We start from the raw sequence: 17,171 nt of genomic DNA on the forward strand, positions 1-17,171 counted from the left end.
CATCCAACGAGGAGACAGGACATCTTCACATTTGCATACCAAGGCTAAGAACACAGGCAAAACCAAATTCCTTGCATTTAACATGCACATCTATTATGCTCTAACTACAGGCTTATCCTGTCATCCTCAACACAGTACATTCCCTATCATCAGCACTCTCCCAGGCGAACAGAACAAATATGATCCCACCATTCTCAACATCCTCACTGGTGACTTTTAAGAGGTTTTCAGTAACTCTGATGCCCAGTTTATGTAGCGTAGTTATTTGAAAATGCACAAATGACATTTATCTTCCCAAATGGCAATTTCAACTCTTCTATCAATTTTCACACTCAGAGTGCCCACCAACCCTGCAAATACCAATTACATGCATTTTGAGGACACTACTCATGACAGTCACTCAGCACACCAGAGAAGTACATCATGTTTTTGAAACAGTCCCATGGATACTGCATAAGAAGTATCTCTTATAAAAACAGACTCATCTGCTCTAAACAACATCCTAAAAACTATTAAAAATAACTCAAAAAAGTGATAATCATAGAATTGTAGAATAATCTATGTTAGAACATTCTACCCAGTAGAAAGTTTTCCCCAGAGCCATCGCTACCATTCTTTAAGCTGCCTCCCAACCTTGCTAATCATCAGAAGGAAGCTTTTTGTGTGAAAAAAGAGAAAAGAGAAAAGCTTGTACAACTTGTCAAAACCTTCCTGTAGGGACCTTGCTTTTATCCCAGATACCAGCACTCCCAGGTCTCATACATGAGCTTACCTGGGAAGTCATATCCAGCACACAAGCCACGCTCACATCCCATAGTTGAGATCAAATAACTACTGAGACCAGACTGAACTCAACAGACCACTGATACAGCACAAACACGCCCCACTGCTGGAAAAGCAGTTCTGACAAGGTAATCATTTGGTCTCTGATTGCCAATTCTGAGCCTCAAGAGAAACCCACAAACTGCCCTCCAACCACAAACCTAGGAATAAAAATTAGTTAACATTCAAGACAGCAAGACACTGCTTCTCTGCCACACCATAACCTCCCACACTCTCCACACTTTCCCCCCCTTCACATCCCATAGGCTGTAACCTCTCTCTTTCTTTGCCTATGTTTAAACATGCCAGGAAACATTACTTCTCTTAACCTGAGAAGACAAATATAACATTTATGCTTTCCTACAAATTAGCATTCCCACGTTGAACTTGACAGCTCCATTTCCTTTCAAAGATGCTCTGATAGATACTGAGGGATCTTCTCAACGTACACTCCATTCTGAAAGCAAGCTGTCACTTTTAGGTCAGGCCTGAAGGTGGCTTGCATGCTTGAAAGCTTTTCTCCTCAAACTACATGGCTGGCCTAATCAAAGACATTACCTCTGCATGTGTCCTTAGATGTCATGGGCACAACAACGCCACTATGTTTTTATACAGTTTAAAAATCAAGCCAGATTTACATTCCAAGTGCACTTCTAACCCTTATAAAATGTTTCAATTTGTGATTTTGAGTTCCTACAGGTTTAAAGCCACACCATCCTTCCCAGATCATTAAGACTGTAGAAACTGGAGTGATAGTTTACGAGGCCACTGTAAAACTCTGGTTTTCCAACTTAAACTTTACAAGTCATCACAATCCTCAACCAAAGGTTTGAATAGAGATTAGAAAGTGCTCATTGCCATTAGAAAGAAAGGTAAAGCTAGGAAGATGCAGAAACTCTTCATTGCTTAATATGGTAAGAAGAGTTGTCCTTAAGGAAGAACAGTCTTCCTTAACAAACCAGCCAGCCGAAACCTCTGGTGGACAAATTATGACCATACTCGGACTGTAAGGAAACAAACATGGATCAAAAGGACTTGACATTCAAATGTCTTCACTCTCTTAACCTTCTATTCACCACTACAATCAACGCTAATTGCTCTTGTTAATTATTCCATGAGCTACAGCATTTACACTCTCTTGTTCACCTTTTGCCTCCCAGAGCCACGGTTTCTGTAGCAACTACGGTCCAAATCTTGAGAGATGTAAAAAACCAGCAGAGACACACTCCTGTTCACTCCTCAACATTACACACATGCAGAGAGGCATGCAGAGTCACAAACTTACTAATAAAGTCCTTGACCCATTTAAGATAGGATACATGTTTTAGAAAACATCTGAACCATTGTACAGGAGGTGAAAGCTCCACTACCTAAGTATTTTCTAGTTGAACGCCTGTCAGTATGTCTACATTCAACTTGTCCTTGTTTTTAAAAACAACCTGTGCTCTTACCATCATGATTAGAATTCCCCAGGGTCCACGGCTCATCTGAATCGAAGTGAGTATCTCCTCCTATTCCTGGTCCAGGAAAGTAAGCATGAGCTAGGAATCCACCTTCTCCATCAAACGGAGAACTGTCTCCATGGAAACCAGAAGCAAAAAATATCATAATATCTGCCTCCTTTCTGTCATTTTTAATTTCATGGTAAGGGACCTCTTCAAATGTAAGTGGTGTCACTCTCTGCCACACATCAAATGCCTGACGAATGGCTCTCCTTGTATCGATCTCTCCAACTTTGGGGGTATAGTTGTGTACACTGTGTGAATGAGAAAGAAGGGCTGTTTAACTTTGCAGAATACATTACAGACTTAATATAATTCCAATAAATAGCCACATCTACACATTTCCAAAGGGTCTTTATTTGTACAGAGACTGCTTTGTGCACAAAAAGTTTTGCTGTTACAAATAAGTTTTGTTACCAACAGAACAACAATCCTGATCTGAAGTCTACATTTATTAATAAGAAACTTCCCAATACTTGGGTTGATCTTGCATCGCTTCCTAAAAACCTGACAACCTTTCAAATCCTGGTGCAGACAGCCAAATAACCCAGTTTAAAAATGTAAATTACTTCAGATTTTGTCTGAAATTATCATGCTAAAATGGAACCCAGTGTATGAATGAGCTTTAAGGTCCCTTCCAACCCAAACCATTCTGTGATTCTATGAATATGAAATATCTGCCATGGAAACAACTTTCAGTCTTTAATGAAATTGTCTCAACTTACTATAATGATTGACAGATGAAGACAGTGTACTACATTCAGTGGTAAAACAGAACATCTATTACTTGACTGGCACACTACAAATACTGAGAGTGGGAAGTTAAACAACTAGCAGTTTGACAATGGCAGAAGTGAAGCCATCTGCCAACCTGCTTCCTGAGGTAATGCGTACGCTGAAGATATGCTTTATTTATATGATTATACACCAGTTTTCCCTAAGGCCCAGAACAGGTTAGAAGCAGGATCTAACTCTCAGATCTCCACACGCACAAGGAGCACCCTTACAATTTAAGGGAATGATTATTGGAGGAAGCTTTGAACAAGTCCCTCCTCCCAGTCTCTGCAGTCCCCAACCGTTACTTGAAGAATTCTCTTCCTCCTTGCTCATAGCTCTTGGCAGAAGCAACAGAGTGCCCTGGGCCCTGATTCTCTTTCCCTTCACACCATCATCTCTTTCTACACATTCTGGCACCTTTCCCATGCTGGTCACTCATATTTCTCCCTCTTCACCACATACTTCCTTTCTGTCTTAGCCTTGCTCACCCATATCTTCTCCTTAATGTCTACACTCCTCATTTTTACTCTTCTGCAAACTCCTTTCCTCCCTCCAAAACCAAAATAAAAGGCTACACTTTCAACCGGGGGACAGGGGGGCCTAATTTTATTTAAGTTATATCCTTATTGTCGGAAACTTCCATTGGTATCATTCAGCAATTGCCTTTCAAATGCTAAAGGTCTAAATGACAAACAAAACATATCTCTGGGTAACAACCCTCACTACGTAACACTTACTTGATACCTGTAGCCCACTTCAGCATACTGCCTCAGCAGACCTAAGTCTAGACAAAAACCACATGAGCAAAAGTAAAACCTCTACAAAAATAAATATTCAGGAATAAGTTTCAAATTATTAGAGGGAGAAAGTATCACACCTTTAGACAATGATGTTCCTTCTGCATTAATGGGTTGTTGAAGAAGACTCATAACCTATGAGCTAGATCCTTTGATTTCTAAGGGAACAGAATAGTGCTTACTCGGATTTTCCTGCCAAAATTACACAGTGGGTGACTGAGATTTAGGCATCTTTACTGATCAGTTATTTTCTAATCGAGAACAGACTCTGCAGTTACCCCAGTGCTGTGAAAGTGTTCCCCTCCACCATGTCATCAGAATGAAAGCCTCAACTAGGTATTACAGGGAAACTTCAGGATTTAAAAGTATGCACAAAATTTGCAAAGTAGTATAGAACACCTTTTCCCCCAAAACAAAAAGGGTCAGGGCGTGGACTATACCTGTAGGTTATATGCTTCTGCCTCCACTTTTGTCCAGTTAGCGCATACCGCTTTTTCCTCCGGCTACGGCGGAGGTGGGGATGATCTGGAACTCCACATCGAGGCTTCTTCATCCACCTGCAAGGGAAAAGAAGGAAAGAAAAAGCAAGTTAACAAGGAGTCTGGAAGAGAGACTCAAAAGAATTCAGGGGTGACAGGAAGACCTCTGAGGGATGGCCAATGCAGACACCAGAAGGGCTCAGTCTTCCCTCTCTCGGGTTCACCCTCTCTGCAGACAGCTGTACACCCCACCTCTGCTGGCAATCCACACACCTCAGCATACCAAAAGGAATTAATTTTTCCTTTTGGAAACCAGATCAGGAAACCACATACCAGATCAGGTAGCTTTTATGCTTAACAAGAGCTTAATGATGATAATGCCACAAAAGAGACCCAGATTAAAACTGCATGTGTGTGTGCACTGGGATCAAACTCACCTATCACCTCCTTTATCCTCTCTCTATTTGTTAAAGTGCTCCTGCCCCAGTAAGAAACCCTTCAGTTCATAACTTACAAAATAAGATTGAACAAGTGCTAACACAACCCTCTCAGATAAGACTAAGGCTTTCACCTGTAACAACCAGAACAGAGCAACCACAGCACACATTCTGTTAGGTCTTTCCACACAATCCTTAACTATTCTGATGTTGCTCATGATGTAAGAAACTCTTGCCTCTATGGCCAGGTAGACTGGAAGAGCAAAGAATGCTGTCCCTTGCACAGGGATCCATGCACTATTATCAGAGATGTCAGGTCGTCTCCTCTACCTCCTTTACCTCCAGCCTTAACAGACCTTTTGCTTATTTCTTGCACCAGCTGGAGGGAGTCAAACCCTGGCACAGGCTGTCCAGAGAACTGGTAGAACCTCCATCCTTGGCGGTATTACAAACCCTACTGGACATGGTCCTGGGTGACTTGCTCTAGCTGTCCCTGTTTGAGCAGCGGTCTGGAGCAGATGGTCTCAAGAAGTCCCTTCCAACCTGAATGGTTTTCTGACAAGGAGAAACAGACTGTACCCCAGAATACTATCCCACTTGCTGGTGTGGGCACACTTCAGAAAAGGCAGAAGTGGCTTATGGAGGAACCAATCTGCCCATCACTGCATGTGGCAGCAGGGGAAAAAGGAGACAGGGACAGGAACAGAGGAACTACATACAGATCTCCAAGGTTCCAGCACAGCAACCTTCTGTCCCAGCCACATTCTTTAGGATTCTGCAATGCAGCCCAGGACAGGAGACCAGAGCCCAGGAATAACACAAGCAGTCTTCGACCGCAGCCCTCTGGCACTGCCCTCAGCCTCCTGTGTGGCTGCTGCTGAGGACATTGCCACTGCCATTCCTCAGGCACTTTATGCACTTGATCCACTCACTCTGATGGCAAAGACAAGTGCCCACTGTGACACAACACCTTAAGAATACACTGCAGCCATGGGATGCAGAAATGTGCTGCTGCCTGGTCACACAAGAAGAACATCATCGCCCATCCTGGCAGATTTCTCACACAGGACACCAAATTCTCTCCCCTCTCCTCAGCAGGACTTCCCCCACATCCCTGGCCACTCGGGGAACAACTTCTGACCCTCAAAGGCAGACATTCCTCCATTAACTGCAGCACTCCAACACTCCAACAGCAAGCAGTCCATGTCCACAACATGCCCACACGTTTGAGCCTAAACAATGTACATCTCTATCAAAATTATTAGCCGCACACCTTCAGGAAGGAGATGTCTTCCTTTCACCAGTAAATGCTTTACAAGACTTCTTTCTGGGACACCTTTTAAATAAAAACCAAAGAGACATTTTGCTTTGTACAGCCTCACAAGAACATTCTTTCACAGCACACGTACAAGCTCCCAGTTCAGCTGACCTTTCCTTGGTCCACTTCCTATATGTAAAAACTACAGGTGCTTACAAATCTCAGTGCAGTTATCTGTCATCTTCTCCCCACCAAGAACAGAGCAAATGAGAGCTATTATACATATTGTACTGTACCTGACAAGAGCCCAAGCTGTGTATGTGAAGCTGGCATGGATCTTCCCCACTTACAGGAGCTTACATTTATCAGTACAGTATGTCTTTCAGAAATCTAAGCAACCTGCAGAAATCAGATCTGTCTTGCCCACACAACTGCTGCCACCTTCAAAGAAAAGTGGTACATCTAAGGTTTGCTTTTAGAAAAGCCATATTAATTCAACTTCAATACACTGTGTTTTTCCAAATGTCCTTTATTTGTGTTCTTCTGCTTTGCTTCTACCACTTTGCTAGAGAAAGAGATGTCAGGCTTACTGCAGCTTGTGTCCTCCTAGGTATTTTCTGTCAAGCTGAGAATGTTTCTCTCAATCAGTTCCCTGATTCAACTTACTTCCCAGACACATGGGCCCATGTCTAACCATGGGCCAGGGTACAAGTCCAGCCATCTCTTCTTTTCTCAGCAGGGCAGATCTATGGCAAAATAATCACAAAGCTGTAGCTTGCTGCCACTGATCTCCTTTAGCTGAGGTTTTTGAGAACCATTCTCTATTGAGCAGTTTGGATAACCCTTTCTGTGTTCCAGGGCGTTTATCAAAACACATCACATCAGAAACAACACCACAATTACTTGAAGCAGGATTCAGACTTCAACTTGTGGTTACTCTCTGTCCTGAATTCTGAGGTGAGGGACCCACACAACAGGCTCAAGACAAAGCACATTACACTTCCAACACAAGACTATTTCTTGATTCCATCCAGGGCCATGAGATTGATTACAACAAACACAACAGTAACCACTTCTGTTAGGTGTCAATGTGCCTTCTTTCCCAGCATGCTCCCAGGACTATATAGTTGCCTAGCTGCTGAGCAAAATTACAACTCAACCTACTAGCTCTGCAGGCAGACACAAAGTTTCTTGAGGCACTGGCAGTTGCAGGGTATGAGGAGGCCATGTTACACACTGTCATCCGCTCTCCTTACAGAAAACTGTAAAACTCAACCTCCTACCTCAAGGCAGCCCCGCTGCCAAATGGACCTCCACCCCACTTTCCTTTTGGGTATCAGTAAAGAACACCAATGGTGATGTTCCTTCCCATTTCCCACTCCTACTGGCAGCACCTGCATGGTAACTTTCATACACTTGGTTACCCATTTTGGAGGAAAGAACAAGCTTGGGGTTTGGAGGCATGTGGGAAAGAGATGAAAAACTTTAGGCTCCCATAATAAGAGTAAACAGAACATGCAGAACTCGTTCCCCAACAAATAAACCACAGAAAATAATAACTTCACACTCTGATTCTAAAGTGACTTTCAAGGGGTAGAGCTTATGGCACTGACAGAAGTGACAAAAATTTGTAATTGCAATTACCAAAACTTGTAACAGAGAATAAAATAACAGTTTAGCAAATGTCTGAGTAATTCAGAGCTCGCAGAGTCAGCCTGCCTTGTCAGCTCTTCTCCTTTTGCTCACCTTCCACAACCAGGTCTGAGGAAGTGACAGTCCAACAAGGCCCAGCCAGCCATGCCCCTCCAACTCAAACTAGAGGCTCACTGCTAACAGCAATTAGCACCTTTCTTTCCTTTCATGGAATTTCCAGGTAGGTGCTCCTGCTCCACCCTGCCAAGCAAAACATGGACCTACTGATTCAGGACAGATGGAGGTAGAACAACCTCACACCTGCAAAGCACACTTGCATCTAGCTGCACCTGAGGTTTCAGCCTTTGAAGACTTGAGTTTTAGAAGAGGGGAACCATCTTCCCCCATAAGCCTTTGGGTGTTCATGCACCAATCAATCCCTGCCCACATACAAATTCACTAAAACATAGGCAACACCTTCCTTTCCTTCAGAAAAATATTTTCACCTACTAAAGCAGGGGCTCCCACATGCAGTTTGCTCCCTTCCCCTGTCACTCACAGGGTAGCAGAAGGAGCTCCCTAACTTTCCAAACTAGCACCCCAGTATCATAGCCCCTTCTTTCCCCCATTCCCTTCCAACTCATAAGCATCCTGACTGCTAGCTTCTACCCACCAACTGCAGATACACAACCTTGCTTTCTGGCTCTGCTTCAGCATTCACTTACAAACTGTGTTACTGATGGCAGAGATATCAGATGGAAAATCCCCACCTTTAAAACGCATCTCATTTTCAACTCATTTGAACAGCAAAACAACAGGATTTTCTCTATCCCTCAAGGGAGAACAAGGAGCTTTTCCTGTGACCTAAAAGAGGGAACATTAAGTTCATTGGAGAGGCACTTCCAGTCCAGGATGATCCTTTTCTGCCTAATTCACTCATTTATCCTGTTTCTCCCTCTTGTAGTCTGGAAGGCATACAACCAAACCCCTTTCCTCTTCACGCTATTTGGTTATTTTGTGCCCCCTTCTTTTTTGTTACCATGTCCCTTTTGCCATCAGATTGCCACAATGGGAGAGATGAAGAAGCACAGAGAGCACACTCTAAAAGGGTCTGCTAATGCAGTAAGAAAACAGCAGAAGAAAAACTCTCAGGCAGGGCTACGCATGTTCTATTATTTGTATATTCTTTTTTTTTTTTGCTCACTATGAGATGCTTCTTTCCCCTAGAAAGCTTTAGTAAGACCATATCTGCATTCTCCTTTAGTCAACAGATGATCCCCTAGTCCAGACCAACAGCAGACATATTCAACCAGTACAGAACACACAGGCAATCAGATGACAAGAAGCCAGTGCAGTAGCAGCAACAAACATTGCTCCATGCCAGAACACCACATGCACACCAAACTTCACAGTATACATCAAAGACCAGACTAAAGGCAACTGCCTTCAAAGAACAAAGTCCCTCCAGCCTTGGTGATTCAGACCAGTGCTTCTGTGCTATCAAATCATCGCTCACAAACAATATACATGGTCAACATACAGCAGAGAACATCTGATGTCCAATAAATGGCAACCATCCACAGCTACACAGTCTTGACTATTGTCACCAGACTACAACTCACTTCAGCTCAGACTACAGACCGCCACAAATAACATCTGCGGAGATCCACAACTCCAGTTATTTAAGAAATATATTAAAAGCCATTTCTGGAGCCAGATTTGCACCTAAATCTGGACAGAGACGAAAATGAATTAAACCCTTGGTGTTCTTTGCTTTCAGAAGCTCACAGGATTCATGCTTTGCCTATGCATCAGCAATGGACATCTATGTACAAAAGAACAACATTCAACAAGAACTTCCCCTCACACTCCCAAACAGTAGTGTTGGCAAAGAGAAGAGGTGTTTTCATTAGGGACACCTTTTCATGATCAGCATTTCTCTTGCTGAGCCAGTCAAATCTATCCCTTTTTGAGGACTTCTCACAGCTGGAATAATTACCCAAGGAATACGACAATGCGTTAAGAAAGGGAAAGACAAAAATTATCCTATGTTAATCTTACTCAATAGTTGTCTGGTCCAAAACTCCTGTTACTGGGATCCCATAAAACTGTTGCATAGTGGCAACTGCAGACTGCACAGCTTTGCCCGACTGCAAGGCTGACATTTGGCTGTCAGATGGAAGTAAGTAGCCGTAAGTTTTTAACCAGCCCTGAAAAAGAAAGAAACAGATGGTAAGATGCCACAGAAAGTTTTCAACTTAACAGATCAGAATATCTCCTCAAATGAAAAAGTGACAAACTAGCCCAAAAAATTCAACCACCTCTCTTTTTCTAGGGCAAGGTTGGTAATATCATCTGATCCCTGGGAAGGGCTGAAGACCCAGCTTAACATCATCTGTCCTGGAAGACAGTGCAGACCTACCAGTTTAAATGGCACCATTTCTCCTGAGTAACTGGGGAAGACTTAGGTCTTCGGGGAAAGAGAAATGCCCAAGATGCTCGGTCCTTGTTCCAAAGGCTTCTTATGCACCCTGTCACCTTGCATTACAAGATGGCAAGGTGACATCTCACTTCCCACTGCAGCATGCTCCCAGTAACGCTCTGCCCACCACCTACTGCTGCCTCTGGACCATCGCTCCAAGCAAACAGCTTAACAGGCCTGGGCGATCCCTACAAACACAGCTTCAGCTTTACCCCTGTATGGAGAACAGGAGAATTACTTACATAAAAACCCCACACATCACCACCAAAAACCAACCCCAAAACAAACAACCCACGCGCAGAAAGCTTGCAGGGACTCTGTTTGGATGGACTTTTCCTCTTGTAACAGCAGACAGCCAGCAAACTGTCAGAACAGGAAAATAGCCAGCTCTTCTCAAGGAGCTCTGTCCCTTTTCCCTGCCTCCCCCCCCTTAACGCAGCCTTAGATAAAACCACGTCAAACTTGTCAAAACGCATTTTCAAAGACACACATGAATTTAGGATTTTTTTCCCCTCTCCTCTTCCATCCCCCTCACTTTGGTATCACAAGAAAGAGGAACATCACCTTTAAGTGGAAGTGTAATAAAACCTGAATGAAGGATTGCTTTCATAAACCTTGCACCATAACTTTTCTCCCCAGCGCTGTGCCTCTTTCTTCTGGCCAATGCTCCAACCCTCCAAGTCAACTCTTAGATGAGAATTACTACGAGATGGACCACAAGAACAATCCATCTGACCCACAGGACACAGCCCCCAACACACAAGTACTGATGGATCACATTGGCAGCCTGAACACTTGGAGCAAAGGGGAGAGAAGAGACACCTTCTTTTAACCTAACATAGCAGCGGGAAAGCGGCTCAGGTCAGGAGAAGCACAAGAGGGAGAACGATCCTCATTTCATTTTGGCAACAAGAAGATAACAGAATCCATTGGGAACAGAGAAATGTCCTGTTTCCAAGGTAGGGAATGAAGGTGTACGACGGCATCCGGGCTGCGTACGTTAAAGTTCACCAAGCAAATAGCCATACAGAGTATTCAACACAGGTGAAGCCAAGCTACAAAACTGCTTGGAGACTGGACACATGCTACCGCTGCCCTCGCATCTCACGTTGGCCTCTGACAAACAGTACGCTGGAACTCTCGGACCTTTGGTCTGACCAAAATACACTGTCCTTGAGCAGCAAGGGCAGAGCATGCTACCCAAAACGCCACCCAAACTAAATAACCAGACCGGCTCTGCGCGGGGCTACCCTCGCGTATCCCCTTTTCCTCTCCGCCAGATTCAGCCGCGGTAGTGGGCAGGGGAAAAGGACCCCGCGATGCCCGCACTGCCACGAAACTCCTTACCCCTGGAGGCTGATGCCCAAGAGCACCCGGAGGGGCCCGGCTGCCTTCGCCTGCCCGCTCCATCCTGCCCAGGCACAGCCAGAGGAGCTGCCGGCGCCTGCGGCCGCACAACCCAGCCCGGCCGCCCCGGAGGGCCCACACAGGATGCCCGAAGGCTTCCGGCGGGCAGCAGCGCCCAGGCGCGGCGAAGGGGCTGGAGCCGGGTGCGGAGACCCGGAGAGCCGCTGCCCGCCCAGCTTTGCAGCCCGGCCCCGGGCCACCACAGTGCACAGCCGGGCCCCCGGCTTCTACCCCCGCCCGGTCCCAGCTGCGGCACCACCGGCATCTCGCCCCACCGAGCCGCGCAGGGCCTCTCCCCCTCAGCGCCCCGGCGGACCCCGGCCCCGACCCCGCTCCCAGCCCTACCCGTCCGGTGCTGGTGTCGGCGGCGGCACGGAGCAGCGCGCAGAGCAGCGGCAGCAGGGAGCCCGCCGCAGCCAGGCCCCGGCGCCGCCTCGGCGCCATGGCAGCGCGGCGGGGCTCCGGCCAGCGCTCCGGCCCAGCGGCGCGGGCGGCGGCTGCGCGGGGCAGGCGGAAGCGGAAGGCGAAGGCTGCCGAAACAGCGCTTCCTCCGCCGGGCCGGGCCGGGGATGCTCGGTTGTGGAGCTTCGCCCGGCGGCGGGGCGGAGGACGGGCCCCGCTTCCCCGCCGAGAAGGGCGCGGAGCCGCGCGCCAGCAGCCCCAGCGCTCCGTCCCTCAGGGAGGGCTCGCAGCAGCGCTGCGGCAGCCCCAGGGTAGAGCCGCAGGGACGAGGTGTTTCTCCGTGCGCCTCTTTCCTCACGGCGGGGTTGTTCCTGTCCTCAGAGGCCCTGCTCCCTGCCAGGGCTGCCCCGCGCTGCCTCTGGCCGCGGCCTGGGGATCTCCAGAGGTGTGTGGAAGCGCAGGAGGGCGGCTGCGTGCACCTCACAACGAGCCTGCGGAGAAGGGGAGGAGTGGGGCTGGCAGGCTGTTGGCCGGTGCTCCAGCCCTGAAGCCATGCCCATCTGGAAGGAGCTAGTGTGCTTCTGAGAGGTGAACCAGGGGTAGCTCTGCTACCTCAGAGACCCAGGGGCTTTGTCACGCTCCGTTTCTCCCTGTTTCATTCGGGACCACGAATGGCACCTCGTGGTGGCAGCTGAAGTTTGTGGGTAGCAGAACCCCCAGTCCAGCCTCATTTTGTTTGGAGGGTGTGAGGGAGCAGTCCACAGCCTGCATTGCCATACGTGCTTAATAAACTGTTTTATCTGGACTTGGCGGTGGGGGAGAGATGCTGTACCACCAAGCACATCTATTGCTCTGTCATTAACTTGGCCATGCTGGGACCAGGAGTTTGAATTCATTTCTGCTTGGAAGGGAATCCTCGAGCATGACACCACAGCCAGCCTGCCACATGGGCAGTTTGGCTGCGCATCTGAGCCGTGCAGCACGTCGGTGCACCGGGGATGTGCTCGGATGAGGAGCTGCTGTGCTGTAATCCCGGGCCAGAAGGTGCTGGTGCTCCCCCGGAGAAACACTGGGGACATTGGGGTTTAGAGGTTCAGCCAGTTCTTCATCCAGTGCAGCGTGCACCTGCTCATGTCACAGTTGAACACGAAGGATGGCCAGCAGGATGTTCTGAGGAACAGTATCAAAAGCCTTACTAAAATCCAGAAAAACATCCTCAGGGATAACTCGAAGCCTTTGAGTTGTTGTTGGAACAGCAACATCTAATTGCAACTTATTCAAGTCATCCAGATGTGGTAGCTCAGGGACGTGTTTCCTGCATCTGTGTGACTGCTGACGCAGCAGTCCTACTTGAAAGGAGTGAAAAACTCAAGTGCTTGGACATCCTGTGATGGTACAATTTATACAGGGAATGTCACCATAGCTCATCGCTATGAGCTGATTCTGCTAATGATGGCAAAATCACCCTTAAGCAGTGTAGTACACTGAACCCTGTTTGTTATTCTGCTCCCTTTACCGGGGGAAGGAGCTCCATATCATGAGTGTGTAGTAACCTGTGAAGCCGAAAAGGCTGGAGGAGATTTAACAGATGTGCCATTTCTAGATCCCAAGCTGGAACTATATGTAGATGGGTCTTTGTATTATCTGAACAGCAATTGTTATGGGTTATTCAATAACCACAGTGAATGGAGTAGTGGAGGCTTCACATACAGGCTGAAACAGAGTACACAAGCAGTGGAATTAATTGCATTGACAAAGGCCTGTCAGCTGGCCAAAGAAATGACTGATTCTCGATATGCATTTGGAGTGTGCCATGCTACTGGGCAGTAACAAAAGCTGTGTGGGTTTATACTTCTAGTGAAACATTAAATGCTTCTCAAAATACTGAACTGTTAAAAGCCTTACAATTCCAAAGAAACTTGACATCATTCTTCAGCTTGTACCAGTAGGAGGACAAAAGAAGAGATAAGGAATAGTCTCACAGATACTGCCACTAAAGCTGCAGCACGACAGCTGTATGAACCACAAACACCCAGCAGTGCAATCTGGTGTTGCCTGCTCCAGAAAAGATACGTTTGACTCTTCCTGCAGAAGAAATTGGCTCTACGAAGAGGTATGAAGTGACCTAAGATTTGCAAGGAATATGGAAATCAGGTATGGAAAACCTTCCTATTTTACCAAAGCAATACCCAATTTTCACAGCAAAAATGCATCACCACGTAGTGCATTTTGGGACTGCTGCACTAGTCCAGACAGTGCTAGAAACTGGTTCACCAGGAATTTATGCTGCAGCCAAATAGGTACCTGTGTCCTGCAGCCACTATTTAGCCTTCATGAATGTTTAATAAAGACCTCAACAAACAAGAAGACTCTCTCCCTATGAAATACACATTTTATTAGCAGGAAATAAAGATGTGGCTGGGTATATTTTACAGGTTCAGAAATTATTAAAATCCAATCAGGACCAGGCACAGCTGAGGTACTGAAACCAGTACCTCTAGAAGGGGCTCTGCACCCCTCCAATCCAGGAAATTAGTGTTTGGGGGAAAGTACACAAAACAAAATACTTCTTTCCTTGGGAGGAGGCACCATTTCTGTTATTGCTAACCTTTGTCAGCAGTAAAGATGAAGGAAAAATCAACTTGAGTCCATCACTCCCACCTAAAAGCTGAAGCCAGACTGGAAGTGGGAACCAGGAAACCTTCCTGCCACTGAGGGAACATCCACCACCGCAGAGACTGACTCACCCGCAGCTGGGAACTTACACAGAACCAGTGGGTTGGCTGTGAAACCACTGATCTTGCATAAGAATTCAACAACAGCAGTGTGGAAAGTACTCTCATACTTATGAGTTGCCCATGAACTGTAAGGGCTGGGAATTGAAAATGCCAATGTATCTTTAAAAATAAGAGAACTATGGAAATGGACAACTCAAATCTTTGGGCATAGCAGTTGACATCATCTACCTGGACTTATGCAAAGCATTCGACACTGTCCCAATGACATCCTTGTCTCTAAACAGGAGGGATGTAAATCTGATGGATGGACCATTGGTGGATAAAGAACTGGCTGGATGGCCGCACACAAAGAGTTGTGGTCAATGGCTCAATGTCCGGCTGGAGACCGGTAACGAGTGGTGTCCCTCAGGGATTGGTGTTGGGACCGGTCTTCTTCAACACCTTTATTGGTGACACGGACAGTGGGATTGAGTGCGCCCTCAGCAAGTTTGCCGATGACACCAAGCTGTGTGGTTCGGTTGATACGCCGGAGGGAAGGGATGCCATCCAGAGGGACCTCTACACGCTTGTGAGGTGGGCTGATGCCAACCTGATGAAGTTTAACCATGCCAAGTGCAAGGTCCTACACCTGGGTCGGAGCAATCCCAGGCACAGCTACAGGTTGGGCAGAGAAGAGATTCAGAGCAGCCCTGCGGAGAAGGACTTGGGGGCATTGGTTGATGAGAAAATGAACATGAGCCGGCTTCAGTGTGCACTCACAGCCCAGAAATCCAACTGTATCCTGGGCTGCATCAAGAGAAGCGTGACCAGCAGGTCGAAGGAGGTGATCCTGCCCCTCTACTCTGCTCTCGTGAGACCTCACTTGCAGTATTGTGTGCAGTTCTGGTGTCCTCAACATAAAAAGGACATGGAACTGTTGGAACAAGTTCAAAGGAGGGCCACGAGAATGATCAGGGGACTGGAGCACCTCCTGTATGGAGACAGGCTGAGAAAGTTTCGTCTGTTCAGCCTGGAGAAGAGAAGGCTGCATGGAGACCTCACTAGCCCTGCGGCAAAGCTAGCAAACCAAGACAAAAATGCTGTCTCCTCGCCTCCCTAGTTTGGATTCCCTGTAAAGTGTAGATGAGGGCTTTGGAAGGGAGGGAATGAGTCTGATAGTGCAGAGAAAATGTCTAGACATGGTTTGGCCCCACTTGAATGAAGCGAGGCACCAGCAAACACTTAGGAGGAAACTACTGAAAGCACAAGGGTGTCAGGTCTGTAGAGCTGCCCGGGGTCTCTACATGTATTCTGCATGGTGCTGCTGAACTCTGGAGATGGAGTTATGGATGCTTTCTGGTCACAAGACAGCAGCAGTGGTTGTATTTGGCCCTTGTTCTAACACAGGCAACTCTGCTCCCTTGCTTTCAGGATCTGCTTCTCTATTATGGGGAACAGTCCTTTCTTGCTCTGCCGTGGGAAATAGCTCTGGGATGGCTGCCTCTTAGAGAAATATTTCCTAGGAAGATACAGGATTTCTGTATATTTGCAGCCAGGGTCTTGTTCAACCTGAGAAGCTCCAGAGGATTCCCAAGTTGCAGCACACATCATCTGTGTCTCCAGCGAGCTTCCCAAGAGACGCCTGTAACAATGCTCTGTTAGAAGCTGCTGTTCCCCCTTCTCTCAATATTTCTTCCATGCACTTGCCCAGATCTTGGCTTTGACTGCATCCTGTAGTTCAGTTTTGAACTGCTCACCTCTCCCCTCCATCCCTGTGCACCCCGTGCATCTGCCCTTGGGGCACCAGCAGCGAAGCGGTGCTCCATGGCTCCTTCCAAGAGCTGTCCAGGGGCTGTGACCCTGTGCTGACTCTGCTCACTCCAGAAGCAGCGTCTGCAGTCACTGCAGATGGGCTTCCCAGCACTCAGCTTTATAGAGAAGTCGCCCATTGGGCCATCACAGCATTGCCATGTTGCTGCACTGGGCCGTCTTGTGCCATTTTCTTTGTTGTCACATCACCACATTGTGTACTGCAGCCTGGCTGCTGGCCACTGACAGCATCTCATCATTCCCACGTGGTGGTGGGCAACAGGTACAAGGATGAGGAAGTTGGGTCCTGAGCTAACAGGGGGTACCTCACCGTATCTGACCACTGATCAGATTCAAGTGGGGTGTAAATGGAGCCCCTTGGGCAGCCACTTGGAGTCGCTCCTCCTCGGAGCAGCGGGTCTGCCGTTGGGGACCGTCCCCTTGGGTTGGGACGCCATCCAAGGGATCTCCTGGAGGCTGAGAGCCCTCCCTTGTTAGGTGAATGTGCACTTTGGATCAGTGGCCATACACTTCAAGAATCAGCAGAGTAGTGATGAATCCATGTGACATCCCGGGTCTGTAGGTGATGTCAGTGGAGCTTTAACTGAGCTTGAACAATAAATTTCATTTGGCCTCAGTTCATAGGTTCT

The 17,171-nt window shown here is 47.2% G+C and overlaps 1 protein-coding gene across 1 annotated transcript in view; it reads right to left on the bottom strand.

Moving 5' to 3' along the window:
- The window catches only part of MMP24 (matrix metallopeptidase 24), a 34,850-nt gene extending 22,768 nt beyond the window's left edge, over nucleotides 1–12,082 (bottom strand). The window contains exons 1-4 of the mRNA XM_080627663.1: nucleotides 11,939–12,082; nucleotides 9,766–9,914; nucleotides 4,339–4,455; nucleotides 2,274–2,578 (exon numbers count right to left, since the gene is read on the bottom strand). Coding sequence (XP_080483789.1) covers nucleotides 2,274–2,578; nucleotides 4,339–4,455; nucleotides 9,766–9,914; nucleotides 11,939–12,037 — 670 coding nt within the window. The 5' untranslated portion in view covers nucleotides 12,038–12,082. The remainder of the gene's footprint in view (nucleotides 1–2,273; nucleotides 2,579–4,338; nucleotides 4,456–9,765; nucleotides 9,915–11,938) is intronic.
- Nucleotides 12,083–17,171: the final 5,089 nt, after the last annotated feature.

The sequence above is a fragment of the Psittacula echo genome, assembly GCF_963264785.1.
Source record: "Psittacula echo genome assembly, chromosome: 12".
In the NCBI taxonomy this organism is placed as follows: Eukaryota; Metazoa; Chordata; class Aves; order Psittaciformes; family Psittacidae; genus Psittacula; species Psittacula echo.